The sequence below is a fragment of the Lagopus muta genome, chromosome 25 (assembly GCF_023343835.1).
Source record: "Lagopus muta isolate bLagMut1 chromosome 25, bLagMut1 primary, whole genome shotgun sequence".
NCBI classification, from domain to species: Eukaryota; Metazoa; Chordata; class Aves; order Galliformes; family Phasianidae; genus Lagopus; species Lagopus muta.
In genome coordinates, this window is record NC_064457.1 from 4,393,518 (window position 1) to 4,417,980 (window position 24,463).

Sequence of the window (24,463 nt, forward strand, 5' to 3'; positions counted from 1 at the left end):
GGCCATTGTGCAGCAGGCTCCACGTGTCCAGCCACCATGGTATCTGCTGGACAGTCAACTCATCAGGGCATTCGCAAACCAGGAGATTTGTCATCTGATTTGACACTAGCTTCCTTCTCCAGGACAGAGGAGCTCCATCTGAGAAGGGGTGTTTTTCAGGACCCCATCCTCACTGAGTATGACGGGCTTATGTTGAATGTGAATGTGAAAAGCAGCACTGGCTTCATTGTTTATGAAATGCTGGTGTTCAGTGTCCTAAAGGAAGCCAAGAGGACACAGCAAGATCACAAACCTGTAATTCTGGAGAGCAGACTTTGGCCTTTTCAGGAATTTACTTGGTAGAATATTCTGAGATAAGATCCTGGAGAGAAGAGGAGCCCAAGGAAGCTGGTTAATATTCCAAGATCACCTCCTGGAAGCTCATGAGTGAAGTATCCCAAGAAAGATACTTGCATTGTGGAACAAAAAACTGTTGGCCAAATGCAATCTGAAGATTATGAAGCTTCTGGAGGATGGCAGCAAAGATGTGTAGTCTGAGGGGAATACAGCCATAATGTCTGTCCAGCCAGAGGTCAAGAGAGGGAAGCTAAGGACCTGATAGAATTCAGTCTGGCAAAGGACATCAGGGGCAGCAAAAAAGACTTCAAAAAAGATCTTAATGGAAAAGGGAAAATAAAAGAATGTGTGAGTGTTCTCCTCATGGAAATGGGTGACCTGTAAATCGGGCATTGAAAATATTGAGACAATGATTGTCTTCTTGTTTCTTACTCGTCCAGCAAGTGTGGCTTTCAGGAATCCCCTGGCTCAGGGGCCAGGCTGAAAAACGGGAGCTTTCAAGATGTACCTTTGGGGCAAGGAAAGCTTGAGAAAACTGGATATTTTTAATGCGGTAGGCTTATTTGCTCCATGGTAAGATGTGACCATGAGTGCTGAGGGAGCTGTCCATTCTTTATCACCAATGTAGGTTGGTGAGTGGGAGAAGTGTCCCAAAGACTGGGGGAACATGGATATCACTCCTGTTTAAGAAGACCAAGAAGCAGATGCGAGGGAGCTACAAGGACTCTACGACTCAGTCCTATGGAGCTGCTGGAGCAGTGCATCCTGAGAATTGTTTCACAGCACATGAAGGGTGAATGTATCAGATGCAGCAATCAGCATGGATTTACTGTGGAGAAGTCATGGTCTGATATACCTGATAAGTGTCTACAATGACCTCGTAGACGGGAAAGAGAACAGGACATATTCTTGCTGGAGTTCAGTAAGGCTTTTAACATTGTCCTCAATAAGATGGTCATACTGAAGCTATTGATGAGTGGTCTGAATGAGCCCTCCTGAGCCAGACCAAAAAACACCTTTGTTGGGGCAACATGTGTGCTCTCCTCTAATGAGCAAGGACTGCTGGGTCCTGGTGCTGTTGGGTAGCTGGGGATGTTTGTGGAATGCGTTGTGATCAAGAAGGTCATTGTTACAAAACTCTCCCCAACACCATGAAACAGGGAAGGTATAATTGCTGCATGAAGAAAACACTTTCCTGCCCTGCAGACATGAGGGGAGATGGGACGTGCTCCAAAAGTGCAAGGGAATATGTATAGAAACCAGGCTTCCTGAAGAGTGTCTCCTGAGAGAAAGCAATTTTGAATCTAATTTTGGATTGGCCATGAGCCACCCTTTTGGCATGAGGCCTCCCCAGCAGGCGTGTTGTTTGCAGGCCTGAACACCACACTGGGAAGAATCCTACTCAAACGTGGAAAATCCATTCTTGAGAAGAGGGGAACCTGCGCCCTGTCCTGAAAAGCAGCACAGCCATCTACTCTAGAGACCAGATTCCACAGGGCTTTTTAGGTAATAACAGGGCTCAGGAAGGCAGTGTTCTCCTTACATCAAATAGCTGATGGCATGGGTTGGCTGATGACCCCAGACACAGTCATGAGAGCGGAATTATCAGTCAAGCAAACATGTTCCCAGAACAAACACCTTTGTGTGGAAAAGAATTTGCAAGGCAGCAAAACTGCCCAATTGCCTTTCCAGAGAGATGAGCAAGGAGGGAAAAGGGCAGAATGAGTTCCCAGACAAAGAAGGCTCAGAATGTCCTAGACAGGGCTGCACTGACAGGAGGATATGCCTTGCTTGCTGATAAAGTGGTTACAAATAAGTCACGACATTTCCCCTGAGACACGTACTGTGCCTGTAGCACAGAATGCCTCGGGCACTTGGGATGCATCTGTCACCCCTAGTGACGTGTTTCTGCAAGGAAACTCCTTGTGCCTGTCATCCTGGAACTTGAAAGGTGTCCGCGCAGCCAATTTGTGAAGGTCGGAAAGAAGGAAATGAAATGTCAGGGTTGACAGAAACAAAAACCCAACCTGTGCCATTAGGAGGGAGAATTTACATTTGAGGTGAGTCTTGTGGAAAATTACAGTGTGCGTAGAGTGACAGTGGGCCTGGGGCAGTGCTGGAGTGGTATAAAAGCGGGCCCAACTCCTCTCTCAGTCATTCGCTTCTCTTGCCTCCATCTCCCAGGGAACGAGGTGAGTGCAAAGCCCTTTCACAACCTCTTCTTCTTTGGGGATTTCTCTGGACATACAAGTGTCTCCACATAATGTTGTGCTTCGGAGAGCAGCTGCTCTGTTACAGGGAATGGGGCTGCACATGCAACATGGGGAGATGCTGGGTCTTGCCAGATGTGTCTCTTGAGGAGCGGGATAGGCATTGAGATGCCTGAGTCTGACCACTCTTGTCTGTTTCTATGGAGATATGGGGAGAGAGAAGACCATAGGCTTCTTTACACAGCCTCCATATGCCCGGCCAGCACAGTGCCTCGGCTCTCTCCTGCTGGGATGGCGGGATGCTCCTCTCTCTCTTCTGTGTCCTCCTGACCCTCTGTGCCAACAGGTGCCCCTCCAGACACAAGACATGTCCTGCTACGACCAGTGCGTGCCACGCCTGCCCTGCCAGCCCTGCGGCCCCACCCCTCTGGGCAGCAGCTGCAACGAGCCCTGCGTCAGGCAGTGCCAGGACTCCAACGTCTTCATCCAGCCCTCTCCCGTGGTGGTGACCCTGCCCGGACCCATCCTCAGCTCCTTCCCGCAGAACACCGCCGTGGGATCCTCCACCTCCGCTGCCGTTGGCAGCATCCTCAGCTCTGAGGGCGTGCCCATCTCCTCTGGAGGCTTTGGCCTCTCTGGCATTGGCAGCCGCTTCAGTGGCAGGCGGTTCTTCCCCTGCTAAATCTGTTGCTGATGGCCCTGGAGGAAGATCCCCAGGGTGCACAAAATCTTTGTGGGACTTGAGACCAAGGAATGGAGCTAGTTCGATTACACCGCAAATGTGATCCATGTCTTCCTTCCTTCCCCCTTTTCTCTCTCTCATTTCCTTCCTGTGCCATTAGTGATCACCATCTGCTCCTCTGCACAGTCAGACCCACAATACCAGCGTAGGGGGGGACAGGATGGCCCTTCTCCCGCTGTGGAAAGGGCGGATGGATGGATGGCAGTTCACCCATTAGATTCATGCATTGCGGGCTGTCGTGTGTTTGTGGTGCTTCCTGAATGGGTGGCATTGTTTCTCTCTTTTGCCTCAATAAATTTGACTGCATCCTAATCGTTGCCCGCGTTGTTATCCATTCTCCTCTGGAGCCTGTGCCATGATGTCTTTGGGGAGAGATGTTTCTCTGTAGTCATTCTGGGAAGTGGTGCTGACTGCTGATCTGAGCAATTGGTAAGATATCTCAGGAATGTTCACTTGAACCCAGGGGCTGAAAGGCCTACTGCCTGCCTTGTCACGGGCATAGATTGATCTAGTTAAGTCCGTGACAGCTCTGAGAGTACGAAAGTTGTACGTGGAGTGAAGTCTGGATGGCATCAAGCCAGCAGCCAATCAGGGCTTTGACAGAACCTGTGTGATGGTGGCCAGCTGTGCCCTGTGACTATTCTGCAGGTCCCTTTCCTTGGCTGCCAGTCCCTCTGCAGCCTTTGCTGCTGGACACTGCACTTTGTTGGAGAGCTCCCGAATGGCCCCATAAGCCGGTGCAACGTCCCACATATGCAAAAAAGAACCCGCCAGAGTCTCGGTCGCTCCTCGCTGTCGGTGATAGAGAGATTACAATAGGAATAGGAGTAGGAGAAATGAGAGGAACTCACGTGTCAAAATAAGTACAGGGTAAGAAGCGAAGGAAAAACTAAAGCGGGAAAGGAAGGGGTGTGAAGACGGCCACTTGTCAGATCCTAGCAGTACAGCCCACTTCTGAGGAGTGGCTCCTCTGGGAATTACTCTCCCCGGTTTAATTGCTGTGCACAATTTGATGTGTCATGCAATATCCCAAGGGTCAATTTGGGCCATCCCCTAATGTGCTGTCCTATCATAATCTTCTATCCATTGTGGTGGCTTCTGACTGATAGCCAACAGAGGTTGATGGGACCACTCTCTCACTTGCCGTCCTGAAAGAAATAGGGGAGTGAGAAACCTGAATGGGAAGAGAAGGCTCACGGGTTGAGATAAGATGAAGATAATTAAAGGCAAGCGAAATGGGGAAGCATGCAGAGGCTGCATGGAAGCAAAGAGAGAGAAAACAGGTATGTTCTTCTTCCCATCAGGAAGTGATATTCAGACATGTCTGGGGATGCCCGGCATCCAATTCCTTAGGAGTGGTAGGAGAGGGCAGATGTTTTTGCAAGAAGACTCTCCTGTCCTCCTCCTCTTTGCTCAGCCTTTCTTGCTCAGTGTAATGTGCCATGGCCTGGAATTGGCCTTGGATCTTTTGGTGCCAGCTGCCCTGTTGAGGCCTCCTCCCCACTGCTTGCCATCCCCCAGCATACGGGCTTTGAGATTGGAGAGAACCTTGATGCTGTGCCTGCAATGCTCTGCAAGATGCAGTGGTATGATATCGATCAGAGATTCACAGATTTTCAGAGGTTGGTACTACATCTGGAAATCATCCGTTCCAAGCCCCTTGCTAAAGCAGATTCCCCACAGAAGGTTGCTGAGGAAAGTGTCCAAGACTCTGACTCACAAGAATGGGAGGAAGGAGGACCCGAGGAACTAAAGGCCGGTGAGTGTCACCGCTGTGCCTGGGAAGATCATGGAACAGATCCTCCTAGAAGACGTGAACATGAAGAAGGCACATGAGGGAAGAGTGGGTGATGGCAGATAGCCATCATGGCTTTGCCGGAAGAAGGTTTTGTCTGACCATTCTGATGGCCTTCTGTGATGGAGTGATGTCGTTGGTGAAGAAAGGGAGAGTGGCCAATGCCATCTACGTGGGTTTGGGCAAGGCCTTTGACGTGGTCCCCCCTCCATATCGTTGTGCCTGAATGGGAGAGATACGGTCTTGTGGGGTGGACTATTCAGTGGGTAAGGTAATTGGTTGGTAGGCCAAAGACAGAGGGGTGTGGTGAATGGCACTATATCCAGGGGGAGGCTGATTATGAGCAGTGTTCCCCAGGGGCCTGTGTTGGTTCTGGCACTCCTCAACATCTTCATCGATGACCTGGACGATGGGCGCGAGTGTACCCTCAGCAAGTTTGCCAATGACACAAAGCTGAGTGGTGTAGCTGACGTGATAGAAGGAAGGGAAGCCCTGCAGAGGGATTTTGACAAACTCAGCAGGTTGCCCGTGTGAACATAATGAGGTTCAACACAGCAGAGTGCAAGGTCTTGCGTGTGGGTCAGGGTAACCCCAAATACGTGTAGAGAGTGGGAGAAGAACTCTTTGAGAGTAGCCCTGTGGAGAAGGTCCTGGGTGTCCTGGTGGATGAAAATGTAAAGATGAACCGTGAGTGTGCTCTTGCAGCTTGGAAGGCCAATGGTATCCTAGACTCCATCAGAAGAGGGGTGGCCAGCCTGGATGGTGAGATGGTTGTTCCTCTCTACGCCGCCCTTGTAAGACCCCACGTGGAGGCCTGTGTCCAGTGCTGGGGCTCCCAATACAGGAAAGGTGTGGAGCTCCCTTCTGTGAGAGGACCCAGAGGAGGGCCCCAAAGATGATTAGAGGACTGGAGCAACTCCAAGACAGGCTGAGGATGCTGGGCTTGTTCAGCCTGAAGAGGAAAAGGCAGTGAGAAGACCTCATTGCAGTCTTCCAGTATTTAAAAAGGGGAATTATAAACAGGAGGGGAATCACCTTTTTACAAGGGTAGACTGTGATAGGAAAAGGGGGAATAGTTATAAGCTCAAGGAGGGAAGGCTTTCATTGGATGTCAGGGGGAAGTTCTCTCTTTCCGAGAGAGTGATGAGGTGCTGTAACAGGTTGCCAGAGGATGCTCCATTCCTGAAGGTGCTCAAGACCAGGTTGGATGGGCCCATGGGCAACCTCTTCTAGTCCCAGATCTGGAGGTTGGTGGCCCTGCCTGGGGCAGGGCTGCAGAACGCGCTGATCTGTGTGGATCCTTGTGACCCAAGCCATTCTGTGATTCTATGATTCTGTGACAGAGAGGCAGCAAAGCTTGACCTGAAGGCCAGGGAAAGTGTTGGACTTGTGGACGCTTTTGTCAGGTGGTAGTGGCAGTTCTCTCCCATGGGAGCCAACTGCTCACTGTTCCAGCTTAGTCGTGGTGGGGAAAGGGTCGCCACGTGCCTCACACGATCTCGGAAGTCTCCAGAGCAGCTGATGATGTCCTGCTGTCACCTGGAGTGTTTGCAGAGGAGAGTGATGATGCAGAGGCACAGCCTGAGATGCGGCACAATTTTATTGAGAGAAAAGAGGGGAACAAAATTGCTCCAAGGGGTGGCCAACATTCAGGAATAAGCAGGGACAGAGTCGGCACTGTGTGGCCATGGTGGATGTCCCACCTGCTGTCCATCTGCCTTTTTGGCAGAGGAAGAAGGGCCATCCTGTCCTCCCCAAGCTTGATTCCTGGGGTTGACAGACCAGAGGGGCGTAAGTGCCAAACAAGGCATCAGGAGGCAAAGGAGAGAGTGGAAGAGGGGAAAGGCAAACATGGACAATGCTTCCGGAGCGTCCATGGTGGATCTGTTCATTTGCAAGAGTGTTAGCATTGCTTGTAGCCTACGAAAACAAGATCCTGATGGTCCAGTGCAGATCTGAGAACAAATTCTGGGTCCTGGGAGGTCTTTCTCCAGGGCCTCTGCCAGCAGCATTAGCAGGGGAAGAACCGCCTGCCACTGAAGCGGCTGCCAATGCCAGAGAGGCCAAAGCCTCCAGAGGAGATGGGCACGCCCTCAGAGCTGAGGATGCTGCCAACGGCAGCGGAGGTGGAGGATCCCACGGCGGTGTTCTGCGGGAAGGAGCTGAGGATGGGTCCGGGCAGGGTCACCACCACGGGAGAGGGCTGGATGAAGACGTTGGAGTCCTGGCACTGCCTGACGCAGGGCTCGTTGCAGCTGCTGCCCAGAGGGGTGGGGCCGCAGGGCTGGCAGGGCAGGCGTGGCACGCACTGGTCGTAGCAGGACATGTCTTGTGTCTGGAGGGGCACCTGTTGGCACAGAGGGTCAGGAGGACACAGAAGAGAGAGAGGAGCATCCCGCCATCCCAGCAGGAGAGAGCCGAGGCACTGTGCTGGCTGGGCATATGGAGGCTGTGTAAGGAAATCTGTTTTCCAGTTCTTCCCTAAAGCTCCAATGGTACAGCCAATCGCTACCGAGTTTATGCCTAGCCCGTAGCACAGCTCGTGCAAGACCCAGCATCCCTCCAGCTCGCACGTGCTGCCCCATTCCCCATAGCACAGTAGGCTGCTTTCCCAAAACGCAACCTTACGTGGAGACACTTGTATGTCCAGAGAAATCCCCAAAGAAGAAGAGGTTGTGAAAGGGCTTTGCACTCACCTGGTTCCCTGGGAGATGGAGGCAAGAGGAGCGAATGACTGAGAGAGGAGTTGGGCCCCACTTTTATACTGCTTGTGTGCTGCCTGAGGCCAGCAGACACTCTAAGCAAGCAGTAATTTTCCCAGAGACTCACCTCAAATGCAAATAATCCTTCATATTGGCACAGGTTCTGCTTTTCGTTTCCGTCAAGCCTGTCATTTCATTTCCTCATTTCTGTCATGACTATTTTGCCAGGTTAATTCTTTCATGTTTTCGTGTGAGGGACCCAAGGAATGGTTGGCAATTGCCTTTGTAGAAAGAGAAACATCTCCTCATGCTACTAAAATCTGAAGCCACGCCTAAGGTTTCTCTTCCTTACATACGTGCTACATGGTTCTCTCTACTCCCATCTGTGAAAGAAAAAAAACATTTTTCTGTTTTGTCTCAAATCTTGCTTTGTGAGGTTTTTCTGGTGATAAGACTGACAACTGAATTATCTAGGGGGGTGAGTGCTGGGTGTCACAGTGCCACAGCACCTCTGCTTATGGTTGCAAAGATAAGCAGAAGTGGGACAAGCTGTCTTTTTCAGGGAGCAGCTTGAAGGAGCTTACTGCTGAAAAGGTGGTAATGCTTGCACGTGGCAAGGAAGGCACCACTTCCTGCTGGTTTATCTGTTGGGCCAGGTATGTCACACTAACAGGGAGAAAGGAAGACTGAAAAAACCCAGAGATGGGGGATAAAAGGACCTCACTAAGCTAAGGACTTTGGAGAACTCCCAAAGAAACCTTTGACAGAGAATTCCCTGAGGGGAAATCCTCTTTCGATTTCCTGCCAGGGTCTACTTGCCGTGAAGTTTCCTGGCTTTCTCCCAACCCCCACAGTGACCAGACGAGTTCCTGAGATCAGTGTACCTACTGCAAAACTTGCTGGTCCCTCAGTGGTGACTGTCTCACTCTTGCTTTCTACAAAAACTCCTTGTTTTTATTTCATATCTCTTTCCTATCACCTGTCTTCCCTTCCCCATATCCCTAAGCAACTAGGATTTGTAATAAACTGGTTTGGCTAATGTTTGACCTGTTCTATCTTAATCTCACCATTGGGTACATATTATAAGGAGCTTCTTCTCCCTCCTATAAATTGGAGTGAGACACCATCCTCTCCAATCCCACAGTCACTGGCCATTGTGCAGCAGGCTCCACGTGTCCAGCCACCATGGTATCTGCTGGACAGTCAACTCATCAGGGCATTCGCAAACCAGGAGATTTGTCATCTGATTTGACACTAGCTTCCTTCTCCAGGACAGAGGAGCTCCATCTGAGAAGGGGTGTTTTTCAGGACCCCATCCTCACTGAGTATGACGGGCTTATGTTGAATGTGAATGTGAAAAGCAGCACTGGCTTCATTGTTTATGAAATGCTGGTGTTCAGTGTCCTAAAGGAAGCCAAGAGGACACAGCAAGATCACAAACCTGTAATTCTGGAGAGCAGACTTTGGCCTTTTCAGGAATTTACTTGGTAGAATATTCTGAGATAAGATCCTGGAGAGAAGAGGAGCCCAAGGAAGCTGGTTAATATTCCAAGATCACCTCCTGGAAGCTCATGAGTGAAGTATCCCAAGAAAGATACTTGCATTGTGGAACAAAAAACTGTTGGCCAAATGCAATCTGAAGATTATGAAGCTTCTGGAGGATGGCAGCAAAGATGTGTAGTCTGAGGGGAATACAGCCATAATGTCTGTCCAGCCAGAGGTCAAGAGAGGGAAGCTAAGGACCTGATAGAATTCAGTCTGGCAAAGGACATCAGGGGCAGCAAAAAAGACTTCAAAAAAGATCTTAATGGAAAAGGGAAAATAAAAGAATGTGTGAGTGTTCTCCTCATGGAAATGGGTGACCTGTAAATCGGGCATTGAAAATATTGAGACAATGATTGTCTTCTTGTTTCTTACTCGTCCAGCAAGTGTGGCTTTCAGGAATCCCCTGGCTCAGGGGCCAGGCTGAAAAACGGGAGCTTTCAAGATGTACCTTTGGGGCAAGGAAAGCTTGAGAAAACTGGATATTTTTAATGCGGTAGGCTTATTTGCTCCATGGTAAGATGTGACCATGAGTGCTGAGGGAGCTGTCCATTCTTTATCACCAATGTAGGTTGGTGAGTGGGAGAAGTGTCCCAAAGACTGGGGGAACATGGATATCACTCCTGTTTAAGAAGACCAAGAAGCAGATGCGAGGGAGCTACAAGGACTCTACGACTCAGTCCTATGGAGCTGCTGGAGCAGTGCATCCTGAGAATTGTTTCACAGCACATGAAGGGTGAATGTATCAGATGCAGCAATCAGCATGGATTTACTGTGGAGAAGTCATGGTCTGATATACCTGATAAGTGTCTACAATGACCTCGTAGACGGGAAAGAGAACAGGACATATTCTTGCTGGAGTTCAGTAAGGCTTTTAACATTGTCCTCAATAAGATGGTCATACTGAAGCTATTGATGAGTGGTCTGAATGAGCCCTCCTGAGCCAGACCAAAAAACACCTTTGTTGGGGCAACATGTGTGCTCTCCTCTAATGAGCAAGGACTGCTGGGTCCTGGTGCTGTTGGGTAGCTGGGGATGTTTGTGGAATGCGTTGTGATCAAGAAGGTCATTGTTACAAAACTCTCCCCAACACCATGAAACAGGGAAGGTATAATTGCTGCATGAAGAAAACACTTTCCTGCCCTGCAGACATGAGGGGAGATGGGACGTGCTCCAAAAGTGCAAGGGAATATGTATAGAAACCAGGCTTCCTGAAGAGTGTCTCCTGAGAGAAAGCAATTTTGAATCTAATTTTGGATTGGCCATGAGCCACCCTTTTGGCATGAGGCCTCCCCAGCAGGCGTGTTGTTTGCAGGCCTGAACACCACACTGGGAAGAATCCTACTCAAACGTGGAAAATCCATTCTTGAGAAGAGGGGAACCTGCGCCCTGTCCTGAAAAGCAGCACAGCCATCTACTCTAGAGACCAGATTCCACAGGGCTTTTTAGGTAATAACAGGGCTCAGGAAGGCAGTGTTCTCCTTACATCAAATAGCTGATGGCATGGGTTGGCTGATGACCCCAGACACAGTCATGAGAGCGGAATTATCAGTCAAGCAAACATGTTCCCAGAACAAACACCTTTGTGTGGAAAAGAATTTGCAAGGCAGCAAAACTGCCCAATTGCCTTTCCAGAGAGATGAGCAAGGAGGGAAAAGGGCAGAATGAGTTCCCAGACAAAGAAGGCTCAGAATGTCCTAGACAGGGCTGCACTGACAGGAGGATATGCCTTGCTTGCTGATAAAGTGGTTACAAATAAGTCACGACATTTCCCCTGAGACACGTACTGTGCCTGTAGCACAGAATGCCTCGGGCACTTGGGATGCATCTGTCACCCCTAGTGACGTGTTTCTGCAAGGAAACTCCTTGTGCCTGTCATCCTGGAACTTGAAAGGTGTCCGCGCAGCCAATTTGTGAAGGTCGGAAAGAAGGAAATGAAATGTCAGGGTTGACAGAAACAAAAACCCAACCTGTGCCATTAGGAGGGAGAATTTACATTTGAGGTGAGTCTTGTGGAAAATTACAGTGTGCGTAGAGTGACAGTGGGCCTGGGGCAGTGCTGGAGTGGTATAAAAGCGGGCCCAACTCCTCTCTCAGTCATTCGCTTCTCTTGCCTCCATCTCCCAGGGAACGAGGTGAGTGCAAAGCCCTTTCACAACCTCTTCTTCTTTGGGGATTTCTCTGGACATACAAGTGTCTCCACGTAAGGTTGTGCTTCGGAGAGCAGCTGCTCTGTTACAGGGAATGGGGCTGCATATGCAACATGGGGAGATGCTGGGTCTTGCCAGATGTGTCTCTTGAGGAGCGGGATAGGCATTGAGATGCCTGAGTCTGACCACTCTTGTCTGTTTCTATGGAGCTATGGGGAGAGAGAAGACCATAGGCTTCTTTACACAGCCTCCATATGCCCAGCCAGCACAGTGCCTCGGCTCTCTCCTGCTGGGATGGCGGGATGCTCCTCTCTCTCTTCTGTGTCCTCCTGACCCTCTGTGCCAACAGGTGCCCCTCCAGACACAAGACATGTCCTGCTACGACCAGTGCGTGCCACGCCTGCCCTGCCAGCCCTGCGGCCCCACCCCTCTGGGCAGCAGCTGCAACGAGCCCTGCGTCAGGCAGTGCCAGGACTCCAACGTCTTCATCCAGCCCTCTCCCGTGGTGGTGACCCTGCCCGGACCCATCCTCAGCTCCTTCCCACAGAACACCGCCGTGGGATCCTCCACCTCCGCTGCCGTTGGCAGCATCCTCAGCTCTGAGGGCGTGCCCATCTCCTCTGGAGGCTTTGGCCTCTCTGGCATTGGCAGCCGCTTCAGTGGCAGGCGGTTCTTCCCCTGCTAAATCTGTTGCTGATGGCCCTGGAGGAAGATCCCCAGGGTGCACAAAATCTTTGTGGGACTTGAGACCAAGGAATGGAGCTAGTTCGATTACACCGCAAATGTGATCCATGTCTTCCTTCCTTCCCCCTTTTCTCTCTCTCATTTCCTTCCTGTGCCATTAGTGATCACCATCTGCTCCTCTGCACAGTCGGACCCACAATACCAGCGTAGGGGGGGACAGGATGGCCCTTCTCCCGCTGTGGAAAGGGCGGATGGATGGATGGCAGTTCACCCATTAGATTCATGCATTGCGGGCTGTCGTGTGTTTGTGGTGCTTCCTGAATGGGCGGCATTGTTTCTCTCTTTTGCCTCAATAAATTTGACTGCATCCTAATCGTTGCCCGCGTTGTTATCCATTCTCCTCTGGAGCCTGTGCCATGATGTCTTTGGGGAGAGATGTTTCTCTGTAGTCATTCTGGGAAGTGGTGCTGACTGCTGATCTGAGCAATTGGTAAGATATCTCAGGAATGTTCACTTGAACCCAGGGGCTGAAAGGCCTACTGCCTGCCTTGTCACGGGCATAGATTGATCTAGTTAAGTCCGTGACAGCTCTGAGAGTACAAAAGTTGTACGTGGAGTGAAGTCTGGATGGCATCAAGCCAGCAGCCAATCAGGGCTTTGACAGAACCTGTGTGATGGTGGCCAGCTGTGCCCTGTGACTATTCTGCAGGTCCCTTTCCTTGGCTGCCAGTCCCTCTGCAGCCTTTGCTGCTGGACACTGCACTTTGTTGGAGAGCTCCCGAATGGCCCCATAAGCCGGTGCAACGTCCCACATATGCAAAAAAGAACCCGCCAGAGTCTCGGTCGCTCCTCGCTGTCGGTGATACAGAGATTACAGTAGGAATAGGAGTAGGAGAAATGAGAGGAACTCACGTGTCAAAATAAGTACAGGGTAAGAAGCGAAGGAAAAACTAAAGCGGGAAAGGAAGGGGTGTGAAAACGGCCACTTGTCAGATCCTAGCAGTACAGCCCACTTCTGAGGAGTGGCTCCTCTGGGAATTACTCTCCCCGGTTTAATTGCTGTGCACAATTTGATGTGTCATGCAATATCCCAAGGGTCAATTTGGGCCATCCCCTAATGTGCTGTCCTATCATAATCTTCTATCCATTGTGATGGTTTCTGACTGATAGCCAACAGAGGTTGATGGGACCACTCTCTCACTCGCCGTCCTGAAAGAAATAGGGGAGTGAGAAACCTGAATGGGAAGAGAAGGCTCACGGGTTGAGATAAGATGAAGATAATTAAAGGCAAGCGAAATGGGGAAGCATGCAGAGGCTGCATGGAAGCAAAGAGAGAGAAAACAGGTATGTTCTTCTTCCCATCAGGAAGTGATATTCAGACATGTCTGGGGATGCCCGGCATCCAATTCCTTAGGAGTGGTAGGAGAGGGCAGATGTTTTTGCAAGAAGACTCTCCTGTCCTCCTCCTCTTTGCTCAGCCTTTCTTGCTCAGTGTAATGTGCCATGGCCTGGAATTGGCCTTGGATCTTTTGGTGCCAGCTGCCCTGTTGAGGCCTCCTCCCCACTGCTTGCCATCCCCCAGCATACGGGCTTTGAGATTGGAGAGAACCTTGATGCTGTGCCTGCAATGCTCTGCAAGATGCAGTGGTATGATATCGGTCAGAGATTCACAGATTTTCAGAGGTTGGTACTACATCTGGAAATCATCCGTTCCAAGCCCCTTGCTAAAGCAGATTCCAGACAGAAGGTTGCTGAGGAAAGTGTCCAAGACTCTGACTCACAAGAATGGGAGGAAGGAGGACCCGAGGAACTAAAGGCCGGTGAGTGTCACCGCTGTGCCTGGGAAGATCATGGAACAGATCCTCCTAGAAGACGTGAACATGAAGAAGGCACATGAGGGAAGAGTGGGTGATGGCAGATAGCCATCATGGCTTTGCCGGAAGAAGGTTTTGTCTGACCATTCTGATGGCCTTCTGTGATGGAGTGATGTCGTTGGTGAAGAAAGGGAGAGTGGCCAATGCCATCTACGTGGGTTTGGGCAAGGCCTTTGACGTGGTCCCCCCTCCATATCGTTGTGCCTGAATGGGAGAGATACGGTCTTGTGGGGTGGACTATTCAGTGGGTAAGGTAATTGGTTGGTAGGCCAAAGACAGAGGGGTGTGGTGAATGGCACTATATCCAGGGGGAGGCTGATTATGAGCAGTGTTCCCCAGGGGCCTGTGTTGGTTCTGGCACTCCTCAACATCTTCATCGATGACCTGGACGATGGGCGCGAGTGTACCCTCAGCAAGTTTGCCAATGACACAAAGCTGAGTGGTGTAGCTGACGTGATAGAAGGAAGGGAAGCCCTGCAGAGGGATTTTGACAAACTCAGCAGGTTGCCCGTGTGAACATAATGAGGTTCAACACAGCAGAGTGCAAGGTCTTGCGTGTGGGTCAGGGTAACCCCAAATACGTGTAGAGAGTGGGAGAAGAACTCTTTGAGAGTAGCCCTGTGGAGAAGGTCCTGGGTGTCCTGGTGGATGAAAATGTAAAGATGAACCGTGAGTGTGCTCTTGCAGCTTGGAAGGCCAATGGTATCCTAGACTCCATCAGAAGAGGGGTGGCCAGCCTGGATGGTGAGATGGTTGTTCCTCTCTACGCCGCCCTTGTAAGACCCCACGTGGAGGCCTGTGTCCAGTGCTGGGGCTCCCAATACAGGAAAGGTGTGGAGCTCCCTTCTGTGAGAGGACCCAGAGGAGGGCCCCAAAGATGATTAGAGGACTGGAGCAACTCCAAGACAGGCTGAGGATGCTGGGCTTGTTCAGCCTGAAGAGGAAAAGGCAGTGAGAAGACCTCATTGCAGTCTTCCAGTATTTAAAAAGGGGAATTATAAACAGGAGGGGAATCACCTTTTTACAAGGGTAGACTGTGATAGGAAAAGGGGGAATAGTTATAAGCTCAAGGAGGGAAGGCTTTCATTGGATGTCAGGGGGAAGTTCTCTCTTTCCGAGAGAGTGATGAGGTGCTGTAACAGGTTGCCAGAGGATGCTCCATTCCTGAAGGTGCTCAAGACCAGGTTGGATGGGCCCATGGGCAACCTCTTCTAGTCCCAGATCTGGAGGTTGGTGGCCCTGCCTGGGGCAGGGCTGCAGAACGCGCTGATCTGTGTGGATCCTTGTGACCCAAGCCATTCTGTGATTCTATGATTCTGTGACAGAGAGGCAGCAAAGCTTGACCTGAAGGCCAGGGAAAGTGTGGGACTTGTGGACGCTTTTGTCAAGTGGTAGTGGCAGTTCTCTCCCATGGGAGCCAACTGCTCACTGTTCCAGCTTAGTCGTGGTGGGGAAAGGGTCGCCATGTGCCTCACACGATCTCGGAAGTCTCCAGAGCAGCTGATGATGTCCTGCTGTCACCTGGAGTGTTTGCAGAGGAGAGTGATGATGCAGAGGCACAGCCTGAGATGCGGCACAATTTTATTGAGAGAAAAGAGGGGAACAAAATTGCTCCAAGGGGTGGCCAACATTCAGGAATAAGCAGGGACAGAGTCGGCACTGTGTGGCCATGGTGGATGTCCCACCTGCTGTCCATCTGCCTTTTTGGCAGAGGAAGAAGGGCCATCCTGTCCTCCCCAAGCTTGATTCCTGGGGTTGACAGACCAGAGGGGCGTAAGTGCCAAACAAGGCATCAGGAGGCAAAGGAGAGAGTGGAAGAGGGGAAAGGCAAACATGGACAATGCTTCCGGAGCGTCCATGGTGGATCTGTTCATTTGCAAGAGTGTTAGCATTGCTTGTAGCCTACGAAAACAAGATCCTGATGGTCCAGTGCAGATCTGAGAACAAATTCTGGGTCCTGGGAGGTCTTCCTCCAGGGCCATCAGCAACAGATTTAGCAGGGGAAGAACCGCCTGCCACTGAAGCGGCTGCCAATGCCAGAGAGGCCAAAGCCTCCAGAGGAGATGGGCACGCCCTCAGAGCTGAGGATGCTGCCAACGGCAGCGGAGGTGGAGGATCCCACGGCGGTATTCTGCGGGAAGGAGCTGAGGATGGGTCCGGGCAGGGTCACCACCACGGGAGAGGGCTGGATGAAGACGTTGGAGTCCTGGCACTGCCTGACGCAGGGCTCGTTGCAGCTGCTGCCCAGAGGGGTGGGGCCGCAGGGCTGGCAGGGCAGGCGTGGCACGCACTGGTCGTAGCAGGACATGTCTTGTGTCTGGAGGGGCACCTGTTGGCACAGAGGGTCAGGAGGACACAGAAGAGAGAGAGGAGCATCCCGCCATCCCAGCAGGAGAGAGCCGAGGCACTGTGCTGGCCGGGGATATGGAGGCTGTGTAAGGAAATCTGTTTTCCAGTTCTTCCCTAAAGCTCCAATGGTACAGCCAATCGCTACCGAGTTTATGCCTAGCCCGTAGCACAGCTCGTGCAAGACCCAGCATCCCTCCAGCTCGCACGTGCTGCCCCATTCCCCATAGCACAGTAGGCTGCTTTCCCAAAACGCAACCTTACGTGGAGACACTTGTATGTCCAGAGAAATCCCCAAAGAAGAAGAGGTTGTGAAAGGGCTTTGCACTCACCTGGTTCCCTGGGAGATGGAGGCAAGAGGAGCGAATGACTGAGAGAGGAGTTGGGCCCCACTTTTATACTGCTTGTGTGCTGCCTGAGGCCAGCAGACACTCTAAGCAAGCAGTAATTTTCCCAGAGACTCACCTCAAATGCAAATAATCCTTCATATTGGCACAGGTTCTGCTTTTCGTTTCCGTCAAGTCTGTCATTTCATTTCCTCATTTCTGTCATGACTATTTTGCCAGGTTAATTCTTTCATGTTTTCGTGTGAGGGACCCAAGGAATGGTTGGCAATTGCCTTTGTAGAAAGAGAAACATCTCCTCATGCTACTAAAATCTGAAGCCACGCCTAAGGTTTCTCTTCCTTACATACGTGCTACATGGTTCTCTCTACTCCCATCTGTGAAAGAAAAAAAAACATTTTTCTGTTTTGTCTCAAATCTTGCTTTGTGAGGTTTTTCTGGTGATAAGACTGACAACTGAATTATCTAGGGGGGTGAGTGCTGGGTGTCACAGTGCCACAGCACCTCTGCTTATGGTTGCAAAGATAAGCAGAAGTGGGACAAGCTGTCTTTTTCAGGGAGCAGCTTGAAGGAGCTTACTGCTGAAAAGGTGGTAATGCTTGCACGTGGCAAGGAAGGCACCACTTCCTGCTGGTTTATCTGTTGGGCCAGGTATGTCACACTAACAGGGAGAAAGGAAGACTGAAAAAACCCAGAGATGGGGGATAAAAGGACCTCACTAAGCTAAGGACTTTGGAGAACTCCCAAAGAAACCTTTGACAGAGAATTCCCTGAGGGGAAATCCTCTTTCGATTTCCTGCCAGGGTCTACTTGCCGTGAAGTTTCCTGGCTTTCTCCCAACCCCCACAGTGACCAGACGAGTTCCTGAGATCAGTGTACCTACTGCAAAACTTGCTGGTCCCTCAGTGGTGACTGTCTCACTCTTGCTTTCTACAAAAACTCCTTGTTTTTATTTCATATCTCTTTCCTATCACCTGTCTTCCCTTCCCCATATCCCTAAGCAACTAGGATTTGTAATAAACTGGTTTGGCTAATGTTTGACCTGTTCTATCTTAATCTCACCATTGGGTACATATTATAAGGAGCTTCTTCTCCCTCCTATAAATTGGAGTGAGACACCATCCTCTCCAATCCCACAGTCACTGGCCATTGTGCAGCAGGCTCCACGTGTCCAGCCACCATGGTATCTGCTGGACAGTCAACTCATCAGGGCATTCGCAAACCAGGAGATTTGTCATCTGATTTGACACTAGCTTCCTTCTCCAGGACAGAGGAGCTCCATCTGAGAAGGGGTGTTTTTCAGGACCCCATCCTCACTGAGTATGACGGGCTTATGTTGAATGTGAATGTGAAAAGCAGCACTGGCTTCATTGTTTATGAAATGCTGGTGTTCAGTGTCCTAAAGGAAGCCAAGAGGACACAGCAAGATCACAAACCTGTAATTCTGGAGAGCAGACTTTGGCCTTTTCAGGAATTTACTTGGTAGAATATTCTGAGATAAGATCCTGGAGAGAAGAGGAGCCCAAGGAAGCTGGTTAATATTCCAAGATCACCTCCTGGAAGCTCATGAGTGAAGTATCCCAAGAAAGATACTTGCATTGTGGAACAAAAAACTGTTGGCCAAATGCAATCTGAAGATTATGAAGCTTCTGGAGGATGGCAGCAAAGATGTGTAGTCTGAGGGGAATACAGCCATAATGTCTGTCCAGCCAGAGGTCAAGAGAGGGAAGCTAAGGACCTGATAGAATTCAGTCTGGCAAAGGACATCAGGGGCAGCAAAAAAGACTTCAAAAAAGATCTTAATGGAAAAGGGAAAATAAAAGAATGTGTGAGTGTTCTCCTCATGGAAATGGGTGACCTGTAAATCGGGCATTGAAAATATTGAGACAATGATTGTCTTCTTGTTTCTTACTCGTCCAGCAAGTGTGGCTTTCAGGAATCCCCTGGCTCAGGGGCCAGGCTGAAAAACGGGAGCTTTCAAGATGTACCTTTGGGGCAAGGAAAGCTTGAGAAAACTGGATATTTTTAATGCGGTAGGCTTATTTGCTCCATGGTAAGATGTGACCATGAGTGCTGAGGGAGCTGTCCATTCTTTATCACCAATGTAGGTTGGTGAGTGGGAGAAGTGTCCCAAAGACTGGGGGAACATGGATATCACTCCTGTTTAAGAAGACCAAGAAGCAGATGCGAGGGAGCTACAAGGACTCTACGACTCAGTCCTATGGAGCTGCTGGAGCAGTGCATCCTGAGAATTGTTTCACAGCACATGAAGGGTGAATGTATCAGATGCAGCAATCAGCATGGATTTACTGTGGAGAAGTCATGGTCTGATATACCTGATAAGTGTCTACAATGACCTCGTAGACGGGAAAGAGAACAGGACATATTCTTGCTGGAGTTCAGTAAGGCTTTTAACATTGTCCTCAATAAGATGGTCATACTGAAGCTATTGATGAGTGGTCTGAATGAGCCCTCCTGAGCCAGACCAAAAAACACCTTTGTTGGGGCAACATGTGTGCTCTCCTCTAATGAGCAAGGACTGCTGGGTCCTGGTGCTGTTGGGTAGCTGGGGATGTTTGTGGAATGCGTTGTGATCAAGAAGGTCATTGTTACAAAACTCTCCCCAACACCATGAAACAGGGAAGGTATAATTGCTGCATGAAGAAAACACTTTCCTGCCCTGCAGACATGAGGGGAGATGGGACGTGCTCCAAAAGTGCAAGGGAATATGTATAGAAACCAGGCTTCCTGAAGAGTGTCTCCTGAGAGAAAGCAATTTTGAATCTAATTTTGGATTGGCCATGAGCCACCCTTTTGGCATGAGGCCTCCCCAGCAGGCGTGTTGTTTGCAGGCCTGAACACCACACTGGGAAGAATCCTACTCAAACGTGGAAAATCCATTCTTGAGAAGAGGGGAACCTGCGCCCTGTCCTGAAAAGCAGCACAGCCATCTACTCTAGAGACCAGATTCCACAGGGCTTTTTAGGTAATAACAGGGCTCAGGAAGGCAGTGTTCTCCTTACATCAAATAGCTGATGGCATGGGTTGGCTGATGACCCCAGACACAGTCATGAGAGCGGAATTATCAGTCAAGCAAACATGTTCCCAGAACAAACACCTTTGTGTGGAAAAGAATTTGCAAGGCAGCAAAACTGCCCAATTGCCTTTCCAGAGAGATGAGCAAGGAGGGAAAAGGGCAGAATGAGTTCCCAGACAAAGAAGGCTCAGAATGTCCTAGACAGGGCTGCACTGACAGGAGGATATGCCTTGCTTGCTGATAAAGTGGTTACAAATAAGTCACGACATTTCCCCTGAGACACGTACTGTGCCTGTAGCACAGAATGCCTCGGGCACTTGGGATGCATCTGTCACCCCTAGTGACGTGTTTCTGCAAGGAAACTCCTTGTGCCTGTCATCCTGGAACTTGAAAGGTGTCCGCGCAGCCAATTTGTGAAGGTCGGAAAGAAGGAAATGAAATGTCAGGGTTGACAGAAACAAAAACCCAACCTGTGCCATTAGGAGGGAGAATTTACATTTGAGGTGAGTCTTGTGGAAAATTACAGTGTGCGTAGAGTGACAGTGGGCCTGGGGCAGTGCTGGAGTGGTATAAAAGCGGGCCCAACTCCTCTCTCAGTCATTCGCTTCTCTTGCCTCCATCTCCCAGGGAACGAGGTGAGTGCAAAGCCCTTTCACAACCTCTTCTTCTTTGGGGATTTCTCTGGACATACAAGTGTCTCCACATAATGTTGTGCTTCGGAGAGCAGCTGCTCTGTTACAGGGAATGGGGCTGCACATGCAACATGGGGAGATGCTGGGTCTTGCCAGATGTGTCTCTTGAGGAGCGGGATAGGCATTGAGATGCCTGAGTCTGACCACTCTTGTCTGTTTCTATGGAGCTATGGGGAGAGAGAAGACCATAGGCTTCTTTACACAGCCTCCATATGCCCAGCCAGCACAGTGCCTCGGCTCTCTCCTGCTGGGATGGCGGGATGCTCCTCTCTCTCTTCTGTGTCCTCCTGACCCTCTGTGCCAACAGGTGCCCCTCCAGACACAAGACATGTCCTGCTACGACCAGTGCGTGCCACGCCTGCCCTGCCAGCCCTGCGGCCCCACCCCTCTGGGCAGCAGCTGCAACGAGCCCTGCGTCAGGCAGTGCCAGGACTCCAACGTCTTCATCCAGCCCTCTCCCGTGGTGGTGACCCTGCCCGGACCCATCCTCAGCTCCTTCCCGCAGAACACCGCCGTGGGATCCTCCACCTCCGCTGCCGTTGGCAGCATCCTCAGCTCTGAGGGCGTGCCCATCTCCTCTGGAGGCTTTGGCCTCTCTGGCATTGGCAGCCGCTTCAGTGGCAGGCGGTTCTTCCCCTGCTAAATCTGTTGCTGATGGCCCTGGAGGAAGATCCCCAGGGTGCACAAAATCTTTGTGGGACTTGAGACCAAGGAATGGAGCTAGTTCGATTGCACCACAAATGTGATCCATGTCTTCCTTCCTTCCCCCTTTTCTCTCTCTCATTTCCTTCCTGTGCCATTAGTGATCACCATCTGCTCCTCTGGACAGTCGAACCCACAATACCAGCGTAGGGGGGGACAGGATGGCCCTTCTCCCTCTGTGGAAAGGGCGGATGGTTGGATGGCAGTACATCTACCAGTTTCATGTCCTGCAGACTGTTGTCTGTTCCTAGTACTTCTAGCACGTTTGACGTTGTTTCTCTTGTCTCATTAAATTTGACTGCATCCTAATCACTGCCTTTGTTGTTACCCATTCTCCTTTGAAGTTTGTGTCATGATAGCTTGGAACAGGGATGTTTCTCAGTGATTATTCTGTGAAGGGGTTCTGTCCACAGTTTTTTTTTGACAGGGCAATTCTCAGTGCTTTCATCTCTGATATTGTATTGCTAGTGGGGGTGGCCACAACCCAGGTGCAAGACCTTGCATTTGGATTTGTTAAATCCCATTATGTTCACTTGAACTCACAGTTCAAGACTGTCTAGGTCTCTGGGATGGCATCTTGTAGCATTAGTGTGTCAACTGCAAGACACAGCAAACTGTTGCAGATTGCTGAGGGTGCACTTGACCATACTTCCAATGTCACTGATGAAGATATTAAAAAGTATCAGCCCCAGCACCAGCCCATGGGGGACACCACTCATCACCAAACCCAATGCAGACATTGAGCCACTGACCACCACTCTCTGGACTCAATCCTGCAGCCAGCTTTTCTTCACTGAACAGTCCACCAACCAAATCTATATCTTTCCAGTTTGGAGAAAGTTTGTATTTCCTTTTGACTCTGTCCAAAGGCTTGTTGTGCAGCAATCCACTCAAAGTATTTTGCCTTTTGAGTCTCTTGACCCAGAGAGCTCTCAAGCTGACTGTGGACTGGATGGTGCATTCTCCAGAATCCCACAGGGCCATGGATAGCTTTCTTCCTTAATAGCAAGAGGGGGAATAGATGCTACCTTCTTAGTCAAATCCATGGTGATACAGCAATGTGAATTCACCCTAGAAATGAATTTTATGTCAAAACCAACCTTCAGAAGATGAATGGATGACTTTTGTCCATTTCTCAAAATCATCCTCTGATGTGTTACCCTACAGGAAGATGTCATCAATGTGCAGGTGTTCAGGAGATTCCCAGCTATTCCTGTGCAGTCTTGATCAAGCAGTGGCAAATGGTAGGGTATGCTCCACCCCTCGGGTAGTCGATTCCAGGTTTACAGACAGCTGTTGAAATACCCCTATTACTGCAGGTAGACTGCTGAGTTCTCTGCTTTGGTGACATGATAGCATCAGGGTACACGGTGCGCTTGTGCTCACCAGAAGCTTCTACACACCTGAGAGTCTTAGGTACCAATTCATCAAATCAGTGTAGTCCAACAAATTCAGTTGTCCATTTCCTCTTCCTGGCTGGAAGCAGGCACCCCTTGTTCCTGATTGGAGTATCCATCACGTATTTCTTCCAAATGCGAAGCAGAAGTCCCTTCACTAAAGGGGAAACTAGGTAGGAAACTGTAACATTCTGGCATTGCAGTGGAACTACAGAAATAAGAATATGAGAATAGGAGTGAGGGAGCACTGGATCAGGCAATTCAGAGAGGCTGTGGAGTCACATTTTCTGGATATATTCAAGACCTATCCAGATGTCTACCTGTATGACCTGCTGTGGGGAAAATACTTAAACTGGGTGGTTGGTCTCAGTGCTCTCTAGAGAGGCCTTCCAATTCAGTGAATATCCCCATGTGGAAGCAACCCAGGTCTTCTTTCAACCATGCTGTTAATATTTAAGGATTCCATACTTGTTTGGGGTGAAGTTCAAAATCATGGGAGGAGACAGCAGCGGCACACACCTGTCCATATCCCCCACAGACTTGCCATCCTCTTTCACATTGCACTGGGGATGATTCTGGGGTAGTGCTCATAACTAACTCTTTAACCCTAGAAAAACAAAACAATGCCTTCTGGAGAACAGGCAATAGGAGAATGTTGCCCAAGGATGTTCACAATAGTCCAAAGCAATTGCAGTTGCCCACAGAGAACAGAGGGGGAGGTACCACTTCTGATATCTTCTACCAATTGACTGCCACAGGAAAATAACAAGACTGTGTTACTTAATGTTCAATGTTTCTTAATCTCAGAGATGGTATAAATGTAGGGCATGAATACCAGATTAGATTCAAGACTGATGCTGAGAAAGACAGACACAAAGTCTCAGATCTGATGTATAACAAACAAGAGAATGTGGCACAGATCACAGAAAACAGGATGGTAGAGAACAATCTCAGGAGCAAACCAGGAAAGACTATGATCAGCAATCATTAAAGGAGTATGATAATTGTAGTTTACCCCTCTGGTGCTGTGATAAAATCTGTAGCTATCTCAACCCACAGGAGAAACTGGGCTGTTGTGGGGCCTGCTGTGTGGAGGTGCAGAGGGGCAAACAGAGCAGGAACTGATGCTGTGCTAGAAGTGTGCTTGTGATGTGCTATGCCTGCTGTTTCAGCCACACCTTTGATAGACTGCACAATATGGGCTGCGGTGAAGAAAATTAGCTCCATTGCAGCTATACGGAGTGCATCCTAGTTCTCTAACTCTCTTTCCTGCCTTGCTCTGGGGCCATTTTCAGCATAAGCCTCCTGCAACTCCAGGCTTCTCACTCAGGTCCATAATGGCCATCTCCTGCAGAACGTGCACTGATGCCTTGAGGGCACGTCAGGACAGAGAGGCAGTGAAGCTGGACCTAAAGCCAAGGATACTGTGGGACAGATGGACACCTGTCTCACTCGGTCTTCAGTGGCAGCCAGGACTCAAATGTTTCTCACGTCCCTGAACTGTGCATCCATAAAGCTCTAGGTGGGGACCTAGGGGAGTAAATCCTCCCCCAGTGTAAGGGCACAGCAAGTCCAAATGCAACCTCATGAGACCAAATGTGTATAAGTCCATGGGGCCAGATGGTATGCATCTCAGGGTTCTGAAAGAGCAGGCTGAGATGGATTCTGAGCTGCCCTCCACCATAATTGAAAAGTTGTGGCTGTCAGTTGAGGTACCATGTGAATGGGAAAAAGGGTCATGCCACTCCCACTGATAAGAAAGGGAGTAAGGAGGATCCAAGGAACTACTGGCCAGTGACTCTCACCTCTGTACCTCACCTGGGAAGATCATGGAACAGATCCTCCTGGACAACATGCTTGATCACATGAGGAATGAGCGTGTGATCTGAGACAGCCAACAAGGCTTATCC

General features: G+C 50.0%; 3 protein-coding genes and 2 pseudogenes across 3 annotated transcripts; 3 read left to right on the forward strand and 2 right to left on the reverse strand.

The window, feature by feature from the left end:
• The first annotated feature begins 36 nt into the window (after positions 1-36).
• LOC125684370 (uncharacterized) lies at positions 37-3,228 on the forward strand. The gene is made up of 3 exons (XM_048926501.1): positions 37-294; positions 2,376-2,528; positions 2,893-3,228. Exons 1-3 carry the CDS (start codon positions 37-39, stop codon positions 3,226-3,228), a joined length of 747 nt encoding a protein of 248 aa, XP_048782458.1.
• Positions 3,229-7,094: 3,866 nt separating this feature from the next.
• LOC125684371 (feather keratin 1-like) lies at positions 7,095-8,864 on the reverse strand (annotated as a pseudogene).
• Positions 8,865-8,970: 106 nt separating this feature from the next.
• On the forward strand, positions 8,971-12,162 carry LOC125684372 (uncharacterized). The gene is made up of 3 exons (XM_048926502.1): positions 8,971-9,228; positions 11,310-11,462; positions 11,827-12,162. Exons 1-3 carry the CDS (start codon positions 8,971-8,973, stop codon positions 12,160-12,162), a joined length of 747 nt encoding a protein of 248 aa, XP_048782459.1.
• A 3,866-nt stretch (positions 12,163-16,028) lies between these two features.
• Positions 16,029-17,799, reverse strand: LOC125684373 (feather keratin 1-like; annotated as a pseudogene).
• A 106-nt stretch (positions 17,800-17,905) lies between these two features.
• Positions 17,906-21,097, forward strand: LOC125684374 (uncharacterized). Its single transcript, XM_048926504.1, has 3 exons — positions 17,906-18,163; positions 20,245-20,397; positions 20,762-21,097. Exons 1-3 carry the CDS (start codon positions 17,906-17,908, stop codon positions 21,095-21,097), a joined length of 747 nt encoding a protein of 248 aa, XP_048782461.1.
• The last annotated feature ends 3,366 nt before the right edge of the window (positions 21,098-24,463 follow it).